The following is a 20,591-nucleotide window of genomic DNA, read 5'->3' as shown; positions in this document are numbered from 1 at the left end:
GTGGGCAGAGGCCTGCTACCACAACAGAGGACTCCCTTTCACTCTACCCCTTGCCGCCCAAACCCTAACAACAGACGTATCAGACTATGCAGGGGGGGGGCTCACATGGCAGGACAAAGTATTCAAGGCAAATGGAGCCCAAAGCAAGTGGACCTGCATAACAGTCAAAAAGAAATGTTAGCTGTACAGAATGCTCCGACAGCCTTCAAACGCCTTATTCTTCCAGGGCAACTATTGATAGACAGACAGCATCACAGGTCTGTGGTACATAAGCAGGGGGGAACCCATTCTTACCCACTGTGCAGCTTTGCTGTGGCTCTGTGGGACACCGCCTTGAGCAACCAAGTGCACATGCAAGCTCAATTCCTGCCAGACAAACTAATTTCACAGGCAGATGAGCAGAAATCTAATGGACCGCACGAATGGAAACTGGAACCCAAATCATTCAAGCTGCTGATCCACAGCTGGTGGGGGGCATCAGAGATGGACCTCTTCGCATCCCCTCAGAACTTTCAGTTGAGCAAATATTGCACAAGAACTCCCCACAGCCAAGCATGGAAAGTGGATACTCTGTCCTTTACATGGGAAGGCCTATCAATCTATGCCCCTCCTCTCGAAGGTTCTACTAAAGATCAAACAGGACAAGCGAAGGACAATCCTGATTGCACCAGACTGGCCACGCCAGCACTGGTACCCACATTTGCGCAGTCTGACAGTACTGCCACCTTTGCACCTGCCTGAGACCCGCCCCTCCCTGCTGTCCCAGCAGGATGGCTAGATTTTGCATCCTCAGTTACAAACCCTGAACCTAGCAACCTGGTTGTCATCCTGGATGCAAAAAAGGCCTACTACTAGAAAATCCTATTAAGAAAAGTGGAAAAGATACTGTTCTTGGAGCCAGTCTCAAGGGAATGGCCATAAATGTGCCCAGCATGCCTCATGTACTAGATTACTTAACAGAAATGTTCCACAAAGGCCTATCCTTCTCTTCAGTTTTGCCTCTGCCATCTCAGCTCATTATAATACTGAGCCACCCCTCTTCTCTATTCCTCTGGTCTAACAGTTCTTGAGAGGAGCCAAAAATTTGACTGCCCCCCCCAGGAGAGCTCCCACTCCAGCCTGAGACCTTAACTTTGTATTGGAAAAAATCGCGCTTCCACCCTTTCAACCTGCTGCTTCAGCAGAGTTAAAATTCCTCTCCTGGAAAACAGCTTTACTTCTAGCCATCACTTCAAGAATGTCTGAATTGCAGGCCCTTATGGCCGTGGAACCCTTCATTTTCTTCCATGCAGACAGGGTTCCCTCAGGACCAACCCATCATTTATGCCAAAGGTGGCTTTAAACCTATCTATTCATTTGCCAACCCTTTTCCCTAATCATTAAGAATACAGGGGAAAGGATCCTGCACATGCACAGGCAGATTAGGTTCTATCTAGACAGGACTAAAACTTTATGAAAATCTGACCAGCATCTAGTCAGTTTTGCTACAGGGGCAGAGGGCAAACCATTTCCACATGGATAGCACACTGCATCCATTTCTGCTACAACCCTCATGAGAATCCTGCCCCACAAGGGATCAGAACACATTCCACTAGGGCTACGTCAACCTCTACAGCATTTCTCGGGGGAGTCCCTTCCAGGGACATCCTGGAAGCTGCAACCTGGAGCTCTGTACACACATTCACCAAGCATTACCACTTACCTATGTTTTCTAAATCGAGAGCTGGATTTGCTACAGCAGTCTTACAGGGCCTGCTTGCCAGCCCTAATGCTTCTTGACTGCCTCCACCCATCCTCAGCTTTGGGAATCAACACAAATGTGATGACTGCAACAGTGAAACACGAAGAACATAGTACAGTTGTGTAGACTTACCATAAATGTAGATGTTAGAGTGTATTCACTGTTGCAGTCCTGGTTACCCTCCCTCCAGCACCCTGGCTTCTCTTCTACCTATCCTTTTTGTTTGACAAACCTTATATCACTGGTATTTGCTTTTTGCTGGGGGTGTTCCACAACATGTAATTGCTCCATATTTAGGGGACTCCTGACATCTGGGGCAAATAAAACTGATGTAATGGCGTCGGCTACATGTTCTATACCCATGACGTCCTGACGTCATGGAAGAAGTGACAGTATCTGACGCAGAAATCCCAAGACTCTGGTATTCAGGCAGCCTGAGGGCTACCTGCATGCAGATAACCCAAATGTGATGACTGCAACAGTGAATACACACTAACATCTACATTTATGGTAAGTGTACACAACTGTACTTTTTCCTTTGTAAGGTAATGTCTAGGTTTGTAAATATGCGGATGATGCCAAGCTTGGATCGGTTGTTACATCAGTTAAGGACAATCATCATATTCAAACTGTCATATGTATGGAATGTTATGAAATTTAATTTTAGAAAAAAGTTATGAATTTTGATGTAAAAATCCTTGTTATACATATGACATGAAAGGTAATTTAGAGAGGGCTAATGTTAATGATTTGGGCATCAGTATTGATCATAAGTTCAATTTTGTAACCACTATTTTTGGGTATTAGACGTTTTTATGGCTTGAGCAGCATATTAAATTGAAGTGGAGATTGCAAGGTTGTGTTGCCTATTAAACTATTGTGCAATCTGCTATGGAGTATGGGGCTGTCATTTTCTTTTCTTAAAATATCTTGCATATGAGGAAATTAGAGAGTTCAAACATTTTTTACAAGGCAAAGGTATGAGGGCAAAATTATGCTAGACCTTTAAAAGCATTGTCTCATCTTTAAGTTATAGGTTTAAAATGATTCATTTGCTACAGGAGTTGGTATTAATAAAGGCAGGCATTTATTGAATGCTATAAATGACTTGGTCAAAGAAATCCATTTCATTGCTGGGCTGGTAGGTGGTGGAAGATGTTACCAGTAGAAAATCATTCTCTCAATTTAAATACAGTTTATACAGATGGATAGGAAAGAGATGTTTTGATTTAATGATTCATAGGTAGGTACTAGGCTATCGGCCCTGGGACCTATACAAGCCCAGCCAAAAAGGTACCCTGGCTTTTGCCACCCAAGAAAATTATTTTCCTGTGCCACTGTCGAGCAGCGCCGCAGAGGTGATCCCCGGGGTGAATTTCCCATTTCCCATCCAATCATATAGGTTCATAGGTAGGTACTAGGCTGTCAGATTATTTGACCTTTTGTGGCTGCGAGTTTGAGTTACTGACTTTGATGTTTACCAATTTTCTTTTTTAACTTCAGTATTAAAGGTGAATATATGGTTAATTGTTTAGACCTCTATCGCCATATGCGATTTTGTTTGGATAGGGCCAAATGTGTATCAGGAGGTTAGATCAATCGTTTGCCCTTCTCTGAAGCTAAGCTTGGAAAACCTGTTTCCAAAGTGACCCTGTCCAGATGGCTATCAGCATTTCCTTTGCCTGTACCATGAAAGGTCAGAAGCTTTCCTTTAAGCTTAATGCCCACTCTGCTTAGGGCATTTGCTACTAAAATTGACCTTATTTAGCCACTTCTTTAGATGATGTCATGTGACTGAATGTCATCAACTAGACAATTCAGTCCAGATCCAGGTCCTGGTTTAGCCCCACCATTTTGCAGAATGATCTTTCTTAATACCAGTCCTCTGGCTGGGGACTCTGTCCCAGTGGTTGAGATGGATGGAAAAGACCACTTCGGATACAAAAATTCTTTACTTACCATAATGATAGATCTGTGTTGTCTTCTGCCTGTGTTTCAACCATCCCTTTCTTTTGTTCCCTTGCTCAGTTGCCATCGCTTGTGGTTTCAGGGAGAGACTATTCATATCGATCTGAAGTCTTTTGTGAGACCCTGTCTGTTTCTTGATTTCATTTAAGGAGATTCTGTGGGTGCAAGTCAGGTGATGCAGGGCAGACTCTATCTGTGGAGACTTGGGGACGCAGGGCATTATGGAAGAGATAAGATTCAGAACTGAAGATTGTGAGATGACAGCCTTTGATCTGATTTAATCCCGTAACCCACAGGTTGAGATGGCTGGAAGAAGGCAACACAGATCATGCATTATAGTAAGTACATACCTGGATTCAACCATATTTAAAGGATTAGGAAAGGTAAATGACTTTTTATCCATGATAGCTAACACAAATGTTATGGGTAGGGCAGGGCATTATGAAAAGTGTGCAAATATATTCATTTTGTATGTTTTATCGTTTAGGGAATCCTACGAACGGCTGACACAATTAGAAAATTCCAGTCTGTGCCAGCTCAACCAGGACAAGCCTCTCCATTACTTCAGTACTTTGGGATTTTGCTTGACCAGGGACAGCTTAATAAATTTGAATCTTTGGAACTCTGCCGCCCAGTGCTTCAGCAGGGTCGTAAACAGCTTTTGGAGAAATGGCTGAAGGAAGACAAGGTAAACACCATTTTGAATGTGGACATGAATTTGATGCCGTAACTTTTATTAGCGTCCCCCGTCCCCCCAAAGCTGGTTTTCACTGCACTGTGTTCTGTATTACCACTTACAGTTTAATGCAGTGTGGTTTGGCGGGCATCACTGTTAACATGTTTGCTATCTTTTGCATCATTTGTGTGAATTTTCTGTAACATTTTCTTGTTGAACTGTTTGATAGGTTCATATGTACTTACTAGGCTATTGATTTATGAAGGTCTTAAGAAGAATAGGCTTACATTCCTATAATATTTTTTTAGTTCTTACATTTTCCAATTGACTAACAAAATAGCTGGAATAAGGATATGTCAAGACATTTACTGCTCCTCTATGTATGAAGGAGCATGGATGTTCAACTGGGGGTGAATCTGCAGTTTTCCATCCATTTGTCCATATTATATTCGAATAAGTACTTTGTTTTATGTGCAGTGGAAGAATTTTCTGTAGAAGAGGTATTCTGTTAGTTACCTATCCATCCAACAACATATTTTATTTATGTTAAAAAAGATTGAAATCCCTTGAGAAAGTGTTTATGCTACCTCTGGACTTGTGGTGAATGTGTAATAGGTCTGACAGGATAGGGTCTGTTGAGGCTTTATTTGCAAGTCCGAGATTGTGTCAAAGTAGCATCTGTGATGCTGAAAAGAGGGACAAGATCTTCAAATTTTTTTTTTTTTTTTTTTTTTTGTGATTTAGGCTTCCTTTTATTCCAGCAGAAAGTGTGGTGGTTCTTTTTGTGGCAAGTATTTGGACAACTACATACGTAATGGGGCATTATATTTTAAGTTCAGCCTTAAAGCAGTGGACAGTGGAATGATTGCATCTCTGGAGCTGGATGCTATACCATTTAGATACAAGATGTGCAATGAAAAAGTACTTTGATCACTTCATTTGCACTGTTATAAAGGGCAGTTTGATATTGTCACAAATCCATAGATCCCCTGACTGTGAGATCAAATTTCAGGGGTATTTTGTCATGGTGATAATTACAAGTGAGGTCATGCAGTTATACATTTCTTGACATTTTAATTTTATTCCATGGCTTTTCCCAGTAGCTGTGTCAAGACTATCTTGAAGATTTTGGTGTTCATGGTCATCCATAAACCCTTAACATTTGTTTTGAGCTGTGTAAGTAAATCCCAAAGAGTAGTAGCCCAAGGACTGAACCCTGGGATAACACCTCTTGTAACAGGCCTTTTTAGAGCAGATAGAGCTGGCCACCCTAATATCCTCAGCCAGTTTGCTATTCATTGAATTGCAGAAGAATTTACATTTAGTTAGGAGAATTATCTACGATACCAGTGTGTAGGATGAGTTGAATGTATTTTGAGGTCAAAATATACAGTGTTTGTTTTGCTGTTTAACTCTGTAGCTTCCTAAAAAAATGACTGGGTTAAATAGGCAGGATGTGCTCTTGAAAGATTCACTCTGGCTTGGATCTAGAATGTGTATGTTGCTTATGTCCTTATTAATTCTAAAATGATCCTTTTCATAACTTTACAGGTGAGGCTGTAACTTGGGTCTGTTGACACCCCAACTTTATGTAAGGAAATGAATGTTGCTGTCCTCTATTCATCAGGCGTAAAGCCTGTTTGGAGGCTGGTATTAAGTAACATCTATAGGGGGTCTGACAAGTCACATTTCAGGTTGAACAGCAGCAACTCAGTATTACTACCCAGCCAGAAGTAGTGCTCCTTACCTTGGATAGTGCCTTGAGGACTTTTTTTGGGAGATTGTGTGGGGGGGGGGTGATACAGATATGTAATCTAGGAATTTAGGAGGGGAGAGTGGAGTGAAGTTTGAATGGAATTTGTCCACAATTTAGATTGGTATGTACTGTGTGTCTGAGTATGTGAAATGTCTTACTATTAGCTGTGCACAGTGCTGGGTATTATTTCTGAGATTTGTAACACAATTATCGAAAACTTTGGGGTTATCCTTTGCCTGGGTATATACTTTTAACTCGTATATCTGACGTTGGCTGATTTGATCAAGATTGGGATTTAAGTTTAGAAAAAGGGCTTTTGGCATCTTGAGATAAAATTGTGTGTGCAATGATTTTTTTTTCCTGTAATAGACCCTGTTTATGTTATGGTTCCACCCGAGGGGTTTATTTTTAAATTTGGTATTGTTTACATCTGTGGAGGCCAGATGCATCTTTGGCTGTTTACATGTGCATAGAATTAAGTGGTAAATGATTCTTCTTAAACAGTGGGGGTGTCGAGATGGAAGGGACTTTAGAATTTAGCCAGGTTATCACTTGGTTCTAGTAGATTAGCCTTGGCATAATCTCTTAAATTTAAGGTATTGGAAGATGCTTCTGGCTTCATTCATAAAGTGAATGTGATTGATTTGTGGTGTGATCTGACCAACGAAAAAGTTATAATTGCAGAGCTACTCCATATGGGTGCAGGACCAAGTCTAGGATTTTATCACTCTTTATTAGAGTGCAGACTAACTGGTCCAGTGAGTTTGTATTGAAATCCTGAAATGTCTGGGCATACAGGTTTGAGGATTTCCAAGTCTCCCAGTTAGAGGAGTAGTTGAAGTCCCCTAGTGTGACGTTTTGCTTGGAGACTCTATACTAGTTAGGTGGGAGGAATATGTTGATAGGGACATAGAGGGTGCCTTGATAGCTTTGATGCAGGGATTGTTGTAAAAATAAGTTCTTGTCTAACAAGCATGAAGCTGAAATTTAGAATATGGCAACACCATGTAATGTAGTTGGTCTGAACATGTGGTATAAACGTGTGGTAGGCATTGAAACCCTGTACTTTCTTGAGTGTCATCAGTGGTCTTGGACCAGGTCTGTGAGAAGATGCATATATCAGTGTTTTAAAGGGTAGAGAGTGTTTGAAGGAGTGGAGTTATTTTGTTCAGGGCCCTAGTGTTTAGCAGCAATACCTTTTATCCAGATGTTTTGTTATATTGGAAGCTTTAGAAGACTGATTGGACTGAACTGTGTATGATTTGGTTCAGTGTGATGGTGTGTGGTACTGAAGGCCTTCATGTGTGTGGCTTTGAGAGAGAGTTTTGCCACGAATTACATTGTATAACTACATCTTCTTTCACACAGTGGGTCAGTTTAAGTTGTAGGTTGTTGGTAAATGAGAAAGTTACTACATTATCTGACTATGCTCATTTCAACCAAGTAGGTTCCAGAGATGGCTGGAAAGTGTAAATCCATGGTTCCAGATGCTTACTAACATGGATTGAAGGGGGATTAGTGCCTTTGAGGTTTGGAGTCGATTACTGGAGCTGCTATCTGTTTGGTAATAGATAGTGGCGGTCACAAGACTGCTACATATGTGGTTGGGTATCATTGTTTCTTTGCTTTTACTCTCACCAGAACAAAAGTGGTGATTCGAAAGGCATTCTGTTAGGGGAATTTGATATAATCTGTATTGTCATTGGGGTTTTCTGTGGAGGTGGGCATCTTGTGATTAGACTGATCAAACCATTCAGAGATGGATCTTGCTTTTACACAATGTTGGCTAGGATAGTTTTTTGATTATCATGGTACCGTGATGGTTGAAGTGAATACTGAGAATGACTGGGTGATTTGCAGTGCTGGACTCCTTGCTATTATGCCTAACCATACAGTGCTTTACTGTATTTTTTCTGGTTGCTTAATGGAGCCTTTTATAAGTCCATATAAGGAAGATTCCCATAAATTACTGGAGGTTAGTGTGTATGCAGTGCTGATGTACCTGCAAGCCTTCATTTGGTACTGTTGAGTGAATATGAATGAATTCTGTGAAGTTGAGTTGTATTCTGAGCACTGGGCTTGAATTCCTAAAGTCTGACCTGTCCTTGTGTTTAACCCAGTATCTCGCTATTTGCTCATCCCTCATCTAAATCTGACTTTAGAAGCCCCTCACAGACTTGCCTGATAATGGTGAACATTGCAAGATCCTGATGGGAAGATCACCTCTGGACTACACAGACAACACCGCCAGAGACTGAGACACCTGTCAAACACTAAGAAAGCAAACGAATAGCAACTAATTCAGCCAAATCCAAACAAGCAAACTGCTGCTACCAGTAATCCAGAACAGTTACTTTTATTTCTTTCCAGTTTTAATAGGAGAAAACACAATCATAGAGGGCTAAAACTCTTGACTTGTTCATGAGATGCTTTTTGTTCCAAGTGCATAGATTCCTGACTGTTTATGGTTGGGAAGAGAGTCTGTGTTTGGTCTTCCTGATTGGTCTGGTTGCTCTTCAAGGCATCTATCAGAAAAAGGCTACAGCAAGCCTACAGACCCTTGCATTACCTGGGAAAAGACTGGATCATCAAACAGGCTGTGGGATGCTTCTCATCTTTGATTGGTGCTAATGTTTTACTTCTGGTGAGAAGCAAAGGAGCATTGTATCCTAGCAGAGTGAAGCTGTGGTGACAGCAGCACTAGTACTAGTCCGTCACCATTCAGGTGACTCCTCTCATTGCATTATTCTTGACGAGCTAGTTCTTTCACTAAGTACTGCTTAATTTGCTTCTACCTTCAGAATATCTGCCTAAATACTTTATCCATAAATCATCAGGCTGTACTTACAAGTTTATCCTCAAGTGTTTGGCAGTGCCCTATAAAGCCACAGACACCTTGACTTGACATTTTTCTTGTAAAAGCACCATTGAAGTTTCACCAATACCTAGTTGCACACAAGACAACTAATTTGCAGTGACAACCACTGTCTCCAGAGTTGGAAACCAGATACTCCTGACATTTACTTTAGACAGATTGAGAATATAATCAATAAAAAGGGTTTTTTTGCAATGTATTTGAACTTTCTTGCTATTTCTACTAGCTTTGTGTGTATGGGCATCCTGAGGCAATGTAGAAATCACCTCATGTTTACTGGCAGCTAGTTTATTCTCAAACTGATATGGTGTGTGAGAGATGTATTTACACTTTCACTGGATGCAAGGCTCTCATGTAACCTTATTGACAGGAGTGCTTTTATCAGTAGTACACAGGGTGCACCCATCACATAAATTCAAAGCAGACGCACAGATCCATATATGATGAGGTACTTCAGTGTAACATTCCTAAACCCCAAAGACTACCTAGATGAAGCACATACAACAAATACCCTCAGCAGCCCCAAATACATTGTTTCAAAACACTAAGAATCCAAATTTCCAGAGACTGCAAATAAACCAAAAAGTCCACAAGGCAGTACCAAACGTAGAAAAATAAGCCGCCAAGTTCATTGAAAGGGTAAACGTTTATTCCACAAAACGAAACCACTTAAAACCATATGGTTTTTAGTGGTTTCATTTTGTGGAATAAACTTTTTATCCTTTCAACGGACTTGGCGGCTTATTTTTCTACGTTTGGGACTGCCTTGTGGACTTATGGTTGTGTTGATGTAGGTGTTTTGAAACAATATCTCACTTGAGTCTCTACTTTTAAGCCCATAAGGCTCGCCACTACACAGTCCAAGATTCTAGTCATTGGGTGCTCTATTGTGAGACGCACTGCCCTCTTGCCAGGCTGAGTAAGGAGAAAGTCACTGTCAGTTGCTTATCAGGGGCCAGGATCTGCCACATTACTCATGCACTTGGGTCATTGGACCACAAGTACCAGTATGACTCTTGTCATAGTCCATGTGGGTGTAAGTGACCTGAGATGTACCTCCCTAGACTATGTGAAGAAAGATGACAGCGCTCGCCGAATGTGTCCCAGGCTGGTATGTGCCTACCATTGTGCAGCATTTTACCTTCTCTAAATCGAACCCCACATCTCTGATTCTGAAATCCTACCCTCTGGATTTCACACTCTTAGATGTGACCGCACAAAGAAAAAAGGTGGTGGTGTTGCATTAATCTATTCCAACCAAATTACCTTAATTCCCGTACCAAACCCCATTCCTAAATTCACCAATGCAGAACTAACAGACGGGCTATTAAAAATTAATAATCACAAAAGCCTCTATCCATCGCCCTTTATATCCCACCTGGAAATAACGTCTCGACCCTTGAAGACATATTCCAGTGGGCCTCGGCTGAAATTAACCTTGAAATTTACATACTATGCGATGTAAACATCAGTTGGAATAAAATCAGCAGTTCCATGCCCTCCCTGTCCATTAACCTCTTTAACTTTACTCAAGTAATCCACTCCATCACCAGACCCACCTGGAAATAACGTCTCGACCCTTGAAGACATATTCCAGTGGGCCTCGGCTGAAATTAACCTTGAAATTTACATACTATGCGATGTAAACATCAATTGGAATAAAATCAGCAGTTCCATGCCGTCCCTGTCCATTAACCTCTTTAACTTTACTCAAGTAATCCACTCCATCACCAGACCCAGTAAAACAAATCTCTCAGGATCCACTCTTGATTGGATCTTAGTCACCCATCCAAATAAAATTACCAACTCTGGCACAATCCCTGACTCTGTTAGTGACCACCTCCCAGCATTCATTTACCATGCAACCACCTCCCATCCACACCAACATCAATATATTCAGACCCGTAACCTTAGTAAATTTGACCCCAAAACCTTCTCTAACTGTCTCAAACAAATGAATTGGAACATTCTAAAAACCCTTCCACTCGATAAAGCCATAGACCACTTTAATTCTACTTTCCTAGATGCTCTAAATTCCCCAGCTCCACCAAGGAAAAAAATAAAAACTATAACTGTCCCCTTGGCTCCCTGGCTCCGCCAAAGAATAAAAACTATAACTGCCCCTTGGCTAACTAAAGAAACAAAGCAAATTATGCATCAGAGGCAAATCCTGGAAGCTTTACCAAAAGAATAAACTTCCTGAAACCCTTCTCCAATATACACAGCTCCGTAACTTTGCAAAAAACAAATCTTCAAAGACAAAAAATCCTACTACACTAAGCTCCAGTCCAACCATCCCCAAAACCCGAGGCTTTTTTGGAACTCCATAAACTCGCTCCTCAACCCAGGCTCCAAAAATAACACATGTCCGGACCCAAATAAATCTGACCTCAAATTAGCCTCACTATTTAACTCTTTCTTTATAGAGACAATATCCGACCTGACAAAAACTTTTCCCAACAACGACCCATCTCTCCTACATTCCACCTCATCTAAGTCCCCAAGTAATTCCCCCCCCTATGTTTGAGCTTAAATCGGTCTCCACAAACTACATAAAAAGACTTGTATCCTAACTTAAACCCTGCTCCAATGCACCTGACAACATCTCCGCCTCTTTTCTCAAGTCTGCTGCCTATGGTATAGCTCTTTCAATTAGTATCCTAATTAATAGATCTGTAAAGGAATCCTATGCCCCTAAACTCTGGTGTTCCACCTTTATTCTTCCTCTCCACAAGGGAGGCAAAAACACTAACATTTCAAACTTCTGCCCTATAGCTCTTCTCTCTCCAATGTCCAAAATCCTAGAAAAATGCATCCACCTCCAACTTATGCCTTTTCTGACTAAAAAACAACTTCTTACCCCTACCCAACATTGCTTCCGACTAGGACATAGCACCATAACAGCTCTACTCTCATTCTTAGAAACTGTCAATCAAGCCCGAGATTCTGGGAACTTGATATCCACAGTACTCCTAGATCTCTCTAAAGCATTCAATATTGTTTCCCATAAGCACCTTGTAAGTCATCTCTCAAACCTAAATCTCTCCCAAAACACTCTTTCCTGGTTCTCAAGCTATCTGTCAGATAGCTGTCAGGCTGTGAAATGGGAAAGACACACACCACCTTTCTTATTCACTCCTACCGGAGTACCACAGTGGTCCATCCTTGGACCAATGCTGTTTAATATCTTTATCAGTAACTTTCACTCTGCTATTCGTAATGCCAAAGTCATCCAATATGCAGATGACTCTACACTTGTCTGCTCTGCCCCTAACCTGTCTGAATTCCTATCTAAAACTCAGACTGCTTTCTCAACTACTGAGATCTGGATGTGCCAAAATCGCCTTTCTCTCAATGGTAACAAAATACTACTATTCACTCCCTTAAAATCTTTCTTTGTTGATGAAAATTCCTTCCAAGTCCTTGGCCAAAATAACTCTCCGATCAAAGTTGTTCCCTTTGCCAAACTACTTGGTGTAACTATAGATGAACATCAAGTTCAACATCCATATTCAGCAAACTATAAAGAAAACCCACCAAAAACTAGGTATGCTATACAGGAACTACCACTTCCTCTCTACTTCTACCAGGCATACTCTGGCCTCCTTTTACCTCCTTCCCTCCCTCCCTTTAACAAATTCACACAGTTAAAGTCAAAGTCAAAAGCTATTTACAGAGTGTGTGAGATCGTATGGGAATTAGCTATAGAAGGTTATAGTCAGCTATAAGGTGCTTAGGAACTTGGGAGGATACCCACTACCTACTATCCTCTTTTATCACTTCCAAACTTGAAAACTGTTATAACAAAATTTCTAAATTTGCCACCAAAGCCAAACATTCCATACATCACTATGTTACCCTCTAATCCCTCAACTGGTTAGAATTCAGAAATTAGATGGACTTCCTCAAGTTGACTACAGCACATAGACTAATATTTAATCCAACCAAATGCCCAGCTCTAACCAGCATCCTTCCCCCATACACCCCAAACAAAACTCACAGATCTGAACACCAAAACTTGATTACTATCCACAAACCTAAACATCCTGTTGGACAACTTCTCCTCTCCTTCTCCTTAGGTAAGAAATGGAACTCTCTCCCTTCCACACTGACAGTGTCAAATACAAACAACTTCAAAACACAGCTTTACACCTTTCTCTCCTCCAAATGGAAATGTAACTGCATTCTCCCTACCTAGAACTCTTTAAAAAAAGCCCCTGGGAGGGTATCCTCCCAAGTTCCTGAGCACCTTATAGCCGACTATAACCTTTTATAGCCAATTCCCATACGATCTCGCACACTCTGTAAATAGCTTTTGACTTTAACTGTGTGAATTTGTTAAAATGTATCTGCACAATATTTTTCCACTATGGGCAATATTGCTCACACCTTGTATTATTTGATATGTATTTGTAGTTGTACCTTATTTTTATTGGACTGCTATCTTTACTGTAATCTGTTTCATGGAGCTTTTCTCCCCGGGCCTCCACTGAAAACAGGCTCTCTGGGCCCAGTGGACATCCCCTGTAATCAAACTGAAAATAAAATAATGCCACAATACAAACAAAAGATGACTGTAATAATTGGCTTAGTTTCTGGTGTCATTCTAAGGGGGTGCAGTATTTGTTAACATGGAAGGAGATGGTCAACAGACCACGCCACTTTACCAGAGGTAGTCTGCACCTTTCCCCTCTTGGCTTGCAAATATTGGATAAAACATTGTCCTCCCCCATAGTGCCTTTTTTAGGCAATGCCAAACTGAAACTACGTCTAACGTAGCAAATCAAAACCAAGAAAAATTAATTGGTGGTCGTCCTCAGTGCTAGGTGTCTAAACAAAAAACTCCACTCCCTAGAAGCTCTCTTCACCCTGTAGAATACTGATGGTCTGCATGGTCACTGAGAAATGGTTTAAAGCCATATAGAGCACATCAGCAGTGCAAGGTTGCAATGCCTCCCTCACATTCAGACTAGCTGCTACACAGGCAGGGACTAAAGGTGGAAGTGTCTCGATTTTACATCAAAAATATACCTCAAGGCTGGTCAGACAGGATGCGGCACTTGAGCTTCTTCCACGTTCAGATTACCACAGGAAAAATCCAGTCCCACTTCTTGCAAGCTGGAAGCCCCCTCTTTGACCCAGGAAAACCCATACCATGTATTTAAACTTATTGGAAGCACTCTCAGTCCAATACTGTAGTCATGGGTGACTTTATGACCGCACTATTGACTGGGAATGCTATATGACAAAAAAACGTACAGGCACAGAGATTCCTGGATTTTGTAAATGTAAACATCCTGGACTAGACTGTCAGTACACCAACAAAGGGTGCAACCATACTACAGAACTAACTAAAAAAAAAAGCCACCCTGGTGGAATCGCTTCATCAGCAGGCTGTATAACAGAAATAAAGAAGAAAATCATGATAGAAATTGGGGGGGTACAGCAGCCAGCAGATTAAAAGCACTCATCGCACTATAAACTCAGAGGACAAAATAGTGTACTAAAGCCAAATATGAGGTCAATTTTGTCTTTTGTCCTTGGTTGGGTGGCTATTCTTTAGCTGTGTCTGTAACCTCAAAGGCAGTTAACAGTTGTGTGCAGAGCTTGTTGTAAATGACGAGAGCTGTACTTAGCCAAAAGATATAGCATGGCTGACCAATTCGGTTTCAGCTTTACACCTCTCCTGCCATCAACCTTCATTCAGGAAATGCCATCAAATAAAACACCTCTTGCAGTCATCAGGAACAGGCCCTTAATGCCTCTCTCTAAGGCCAGGAGCACTGCATCAGTGGGCCCAAACAATATCCCAGGATGCCTTTTAATTTCTCCACATCTTTTGGGTTTCTATTACATGATGGGACTGGACCCCATTCCTAAGTCAAAGTATGGTTAAAGTTCACAGCACCCACAATGTGCCCAGTAATGACTACTCCTGCAATTTGTTCAGAGTTGCATGTGTCTGTAACATGTCTAAATACAATTGTAGTTTTTTTTTTGCATGACCCATTTCTCATACTATTGGAGCTGTCTGGTATATTTCTTCCACATTGCTCTAGTTTCTGCCTGCAAATCCTGATATCTTATGATTTTTGTCTCTCTGTACGCAAGTCACTGGGTGTAGCAATTTCAGTGATCAGGGCTACTTTTGTCTTCCTTTCATGGACCACTGTATCTGTTTTTCTGGCATCTATCTTTTGAACTGTTGGTAATTGATAACCCCCATGTGATGTAGACTTCATTTTGTACAATGTTTTGTGGCTCATGTTTCCAGTGTTTTTCAGCGACTTCAATGTGTTTGGAAAGTACTCTGCAACAGTCTTGCCACATTATTATGCCTTTCAATATACAGTCCTTCTGCCATTAGTATGTCACAACCAGCAACAAGGTGTGCAACTGTTTCCAATTATGTTTTACAAAACCTACATTTGTCTTCTCCCACATGTTCAATGGACTTACAATGTGTATGTAGTCCACTGTCTTGGGCTGCCAGTATTAACCTTTCATCTTTTGGCTTGAATTTGCCTCTTCTTAACAATTCTTGCGTTCAGTCCTGATCAACATGAGGTTGTTTCAGGAATTTTCTATACTTGCAACTATATTTTATGTATTTTCCACATTTCTTGTCTTCTCATCTAATTCTTCACCTTGTATTCTTTGGTACTTTCAGTTGTTGCCTGAATTTTATCTACTTCTGGTTTGATTTCCTTACCTGCTTGATGCTGATATGTGCAAACAACTGGTGCCAGAGCCATGGACTAAAGCTAAATGCCAAGAAATGTATAATGGTATCCTTCATGAAGTCCTTCACCCTTGGTAACTATCATGTTGACAACACACTCTTAAGAGCCGACTCAGTAGCCAGGGACTTTGGAGGGACACAGATGGTAATCTAGCCTTTGACCATCATGCGTCTACAGTAGTGAGGAAATCCATTTTATTTTCAACTTATAAACAAAGGTATGGCATCTAGGTCCAAGCAAGTCATTCTTCCACTGCATTCTTCATTCATCAGGACTATCATTTAGTGCAGTGCCTACTTTGGAATGTATGAGACCAGGCATACCCAAGTTTCATCACTAAGTAACATGTCCTATGCAGACTGCCTCAAGGCCATCTCCCTGTATTGTCTCCTACAGGCTGTTGAGGGTAAATCTCTGCCTGGCATACAAGGCATTGTCACACCCCACTTTGATGGCGCTCCTGCATATCCGCAAAACAAACAGCACCAGAATTACCCGTTTAAAGACTTAAACCTTGATTGTGATATCAGTAGGACCTGCTAGAGAGACATGTGCGCAAGTATCCCAGAGACTACCCCTTCTGTGGAACAGGCTTCCTATTGACATGAAGCAGAGTTCCTGCCTAACCCAATTCAAGTTTAACTTGGACAGTTGGAGAACAAGAAAATTCATCCTTGGTTTGGCACCTATGTCTCTAATGGACACAGGCAGCCTGTAAATGGTTCATCTCCCAGCTCCCTTGCTTGTAAATGTTTCACATCCCAAGCCCCTGCTTACACTTATCAAATGTATCAGAACTTGTTGCAGATTTGGGATGTATAGCTAGGCTTAAAAAGGCCCATGTTTGCTAACCTAGTTGACACATATGAACCTTTTAAGTTTGGATTTTTCTGCTTTAATTTGCCTACTGTAGGACCTTAAGTCACTTAACTGGACAGTACTTTGGACAGTTGGGAATTTGGGCTATGCTTATTTATTGCCTTCTGAACAACATGCCTAGTAACTTCCTCAGAACCTATAAGAAATCAATTCTTTTCCACCTCCTCCTACATCCGAGCACAACCGTACAAATGTCGGTCAATCAGCACTATACCCATTAGCTGAATATGCAGCAGTATTCCAGTTTAGAGACCGTTAAGGAAACCGTTACAGTCATGACAAATCTTAAATCCTCCTCCGAAGTCACCTAGTTACATCTCACCTTCCTAAAAAGAGCAGCAGAAAAAAATACCAAAGCCCTTAAAGATCAAGTGCAAAGGTTTTTTAACCATTTTTTTTGTTGTAATTGTGCCCTCTGCTTGTAAAGTTGGATTTTTTTCAAAAATGTGTAGTTTTTACTTTAGTTACTTCAGTAGACTTGTATTGGTATTTTGTCATATATGACTGCATTGCTGCATCTGGCGAGTCAGATGTTGAGATGTTTGTGCAGGTGTAACCATATTTATTTGGGCCAATTCTTTAATAAAAAGCTTTTTTGTAAACTTGTAAAACCATGACCCAAGTAAATTTAGCCTTTTCCTTGTTTGCCATGTAAGGTGGCTCGCCGTAGACATTAAGGAATGCCTCTTTGGGCATGTGTAACTTGACTCCATTAAAGTCTGTGGACACCTCTCACTTTTTCCCCAAAGTTGATGTCACTGAGGGAAAGGATCAGTTAAACCTCAATGTGGAGCAAATTAATGTTAGTATTTTTAATACCTTTAAACAAAGAAAAAAAAAAGATATGAGGTTACAGATTGGCAGTTTTTACACCCATACAGTGGTGAAACAAATAATTCACGAAAGCGTGACCAAATACGAAGTTTAATTAACTTTCTGTTCATTGTGTGCTGAGTAACTGCAGATAAATCTGTAAATAAACGCATCTTCAAGGCAGCAAAAGTTAGATGGAACAGGATAAGGTTCTTAGAAAGGTGAGGTGTGCTTGGCATCCACAGATATAAAACTAATAAACCATAGTTTACCAATAGATTGATCACATTTAGGGAGAAAACTACAGATGGGTGAATCACAAATTCTGGATTTGTCCAAGATATCACTTAGAGAAGAAAAAAGAAAAATGTAAGAGATTAAACTGTTTTGCCAGCTTTGAAAATTGGTAAAATCACTTAACACTGTTGAACAAGGCTGTAGCATACCTCTCTCAAGAATTCTAGACAAATACAAAAATAATGGGAGGACAAAGAAGCAAATTAGAGACGTTTTTTAAACTGTTGATATTTGATTATACAGTGGATATAAAAGATGGGCTTTTGTGATATAAAAAAATGTGATCACAATAATTTCAAAACTTTTTTCACCTTTAATGTGACCTATAACCTGCACAATTCAATTGAAAAATAATTCTGTTAGGGGAAAAAATATATTAAAAAAAGTGCAATAAGCTGGTTGCATAAGTGTGCACACCCTTAAACTAACACTTTGTTGAAGCACCTTTTGATGCAGCTAAAATGCTTTGTGGTTATCCTTTGCCTGGGAGGCTATTTTAGTCTCATTTAGCTTTTGAAGACTTCACTAGGTGTTAATACTAATGAGGTTTTTGTTCTCTGTTTTGCCCTCCCACTTACTTTAGACAAGAATTGCTTCCTTTGTTATATAGTCTGTTTATGCTAGGGGTCCACCAGGGTAACTTGCTTTTCCAGCTAGACCTGGGTTTAGTTCAGTTAGGTACTGCGGTTTCTATCCAGTTGTTGAAGTGGTTGTACATGGCATTTGTGTGTACTTCAGCTTAGTCCTTTATGTTTTCAGGGTTGGGGCAGCTTTACAATTACCTATGCTATCACTTAATAGAAGGTAATTTGCCTTGGAAATTTTTTTTAGGGTTTTGGGATTTGATGGGGGTTTTACCATTACATTTATTTTCAAAGGAGACCAATTTGTTATCCAGTCTTGCTAATGAGGACATTATGCTGGAGAGTGCAAATGCTGCCTCATGTTTGTGTGTACTGTGTCAAGGATATTTTGAATCCCTGATGGGAGTAGAGACCAACTGTTCCAGAGCATTTAGATTGACAAAATAGAGAAATCTCTGAGCCTGCATGTTGGTGCTCGTTTGTTTACTAGTTTATGGAGGGGGTAGTTAATAGCACCCATGAGTACTTTGTTGGGCTGAATGCTGAGTGATTCTAGTAACTTCAGGTATGCAGAGTGGTTTTCGTGGTTCAATGTTGGGGACCTGTAGCTAGCAAATATGGTCGGGGATTTTGCCTCTGGTTAGACAGACATGGAGTAGCTCAAGCAATTCATCCTGCTTGACCAGTCTAGAGATGTGATTTTTTTTTTTTTTTTTAATGTAAAAGGAAACTCCTCCTTTCATTTTTTTTCCTTTTTAGAAGGTGGTCTGAATGTGTGATGGGTATTGTAACCTTGTACTGCAGGGCTGCTTTCTGTGGAATTGACCCATGTCTCTGTAACTGCACATATTTCCGCATTCTCCAGGGCAACTGCAAGCCTTAAAATACTCCACAATAAGCTTCTGCTTAAAACATCCGCTCCCAAAACTGTCAAGGAATTCAGACCTATTTCTAGTCTCTGCCCACTTGTAAATATTTGAAAAAATTCTTTACAAACAAATGCTGAAACCTATTAATAATTGTGGCTTGTCAGGCAAACAACATGCTTTTAAAAATGTCTTCAAATATCACCCCGGCCCTACTAACTGCAACTCTCTCTTTGTAACACTAATAATAGCCTGGTCATGGTTGGGATATGTAGGTAGGAACAGGGCACTAAAAAACTTTTAACTACAGTATTATTCTTATGAAACTGTACAGACTTAATTTTGAGCACAGCACAGTCGGCTGGTTCCAGATTTCCCTGAAGAATAGAACATTCCAAGCGCATGCTAGCAGTCTCTTATTGTTTGGTACCCTAAACATAGTGCCACAGGGTTTAATTCTTGGTCCCATTCTGTTTTGTTATTTGTAAAGTATCTTACAGATGACTTCCCATCCCTTAATGTCATAATGTATGCAAATGCCACCCTTCCGTTACAAGCCAGTAAATGCCCCACTGATTTCCAGAACAAACTGCAATAGTCTTTGGCCAAGTTATGTAACGAGGCTAATTTTTTTGGTGGTTAATTTGGTCATAAAAGTAATCTTATGATGTTTACAACTTCTCATGAACTCCCTCCTCTATCTCATATTGACATAGTCGATAACACCAAAAACAACATTCCCCTAATATCCGAATACAAACCAAGAAGGAACTTTGTAGTGTGGAGGGTGTGATGTTCACTTCTGAATTATGTTGCACACTTAGTTCACTTAGTAAAAATCAACCTGTAAAATATAATTGTAAAATATTTGCTACAAAATAATGAAATAGAAAATAGGTAGTCCACAGTTGAGTTAAAAATGGAATATCCTTTGAAACAGAATTGTTTGAAAAAGGTCTTCACCAGGCACTTGCACAAGGAAACTAGATGCAAGTGTTTTAGGAATAATGGTTAATATTGCTATGTGATAGGAAAACAGCATACAAGCCTTAGCAATACAGACACAGAGAAATGTTGAATTCTGACAGCTTGCAACCTTTAGCATGACTGTCTTTCCCTGCTAGTTATCCTAAATGTGCTTTTTTTCTGAAATGTTGAAATTCAAAATGGGCTTTATGTGAATTCTAACTATTGTAAACTGCTTTGGTTTTACTGTTAACTCTGTCTCTGCAACTTTGCTCTACTCTTCCTCTGTACATTAATGATCTACATGTTGTGGCTGACAAGGGTCTTTGGACTAGCCCACCTACCTGGTCACCAAATAGTAAATAGGAGCACAGTAGATACTTGAAGGAATAGCGTAGTTTGCCAACTAATCACTGACCTAGTTACT

The 20,591-nt window shown here is 40.5% G+C and overlaps 1 protein-coding gene across 5 annotated transcripts in view; it reads left to right on the top strand.

The window, feature by feature from the left end:
- LOC122799579 (clathrin heavy chain 1-like) overlaps positions 1–20,591 on the top strand; it is a 1,937,764-nt gene that overhangs the window by 366,496 nt on the left and 1,550,677 nt on the right. For all 5 annotated transcript variants that reach the window (XM_044068726.1, XM_044068727.1, XM_044068725.1 and 2 more), the window contains one exon: positions 4,197–4,397. In XM_044068726.1, coding sequence (XP_043924661.1) covers positions 4,197–4,397 — 201 coding nt within the window. The remainder of the gene's footprint in view (positions 1–4,196; positions 4,398–20,591) is intronic.

The sequence above is a fragment of the Protopterus annectens genome, chromosome 4.part0 (genome assembly GCF_019279795.1).
Source record: "Protopterus annectens isolate FY-2018-M chromosome 4.part0, PAN1.0, whole genome shotgun sequence".
Classification (NCBI taxonomy): Eukaryota; Metazoa; Chordata; order Ceratodontiformes; family Protopteridae; genus Protopterus; species Protopterus annectens.
The sequence above is the reverse complement of the archived record's forward strand: the minus strand, read 5'-3'. Positions and strand labels throughout refer to the sequence as shown.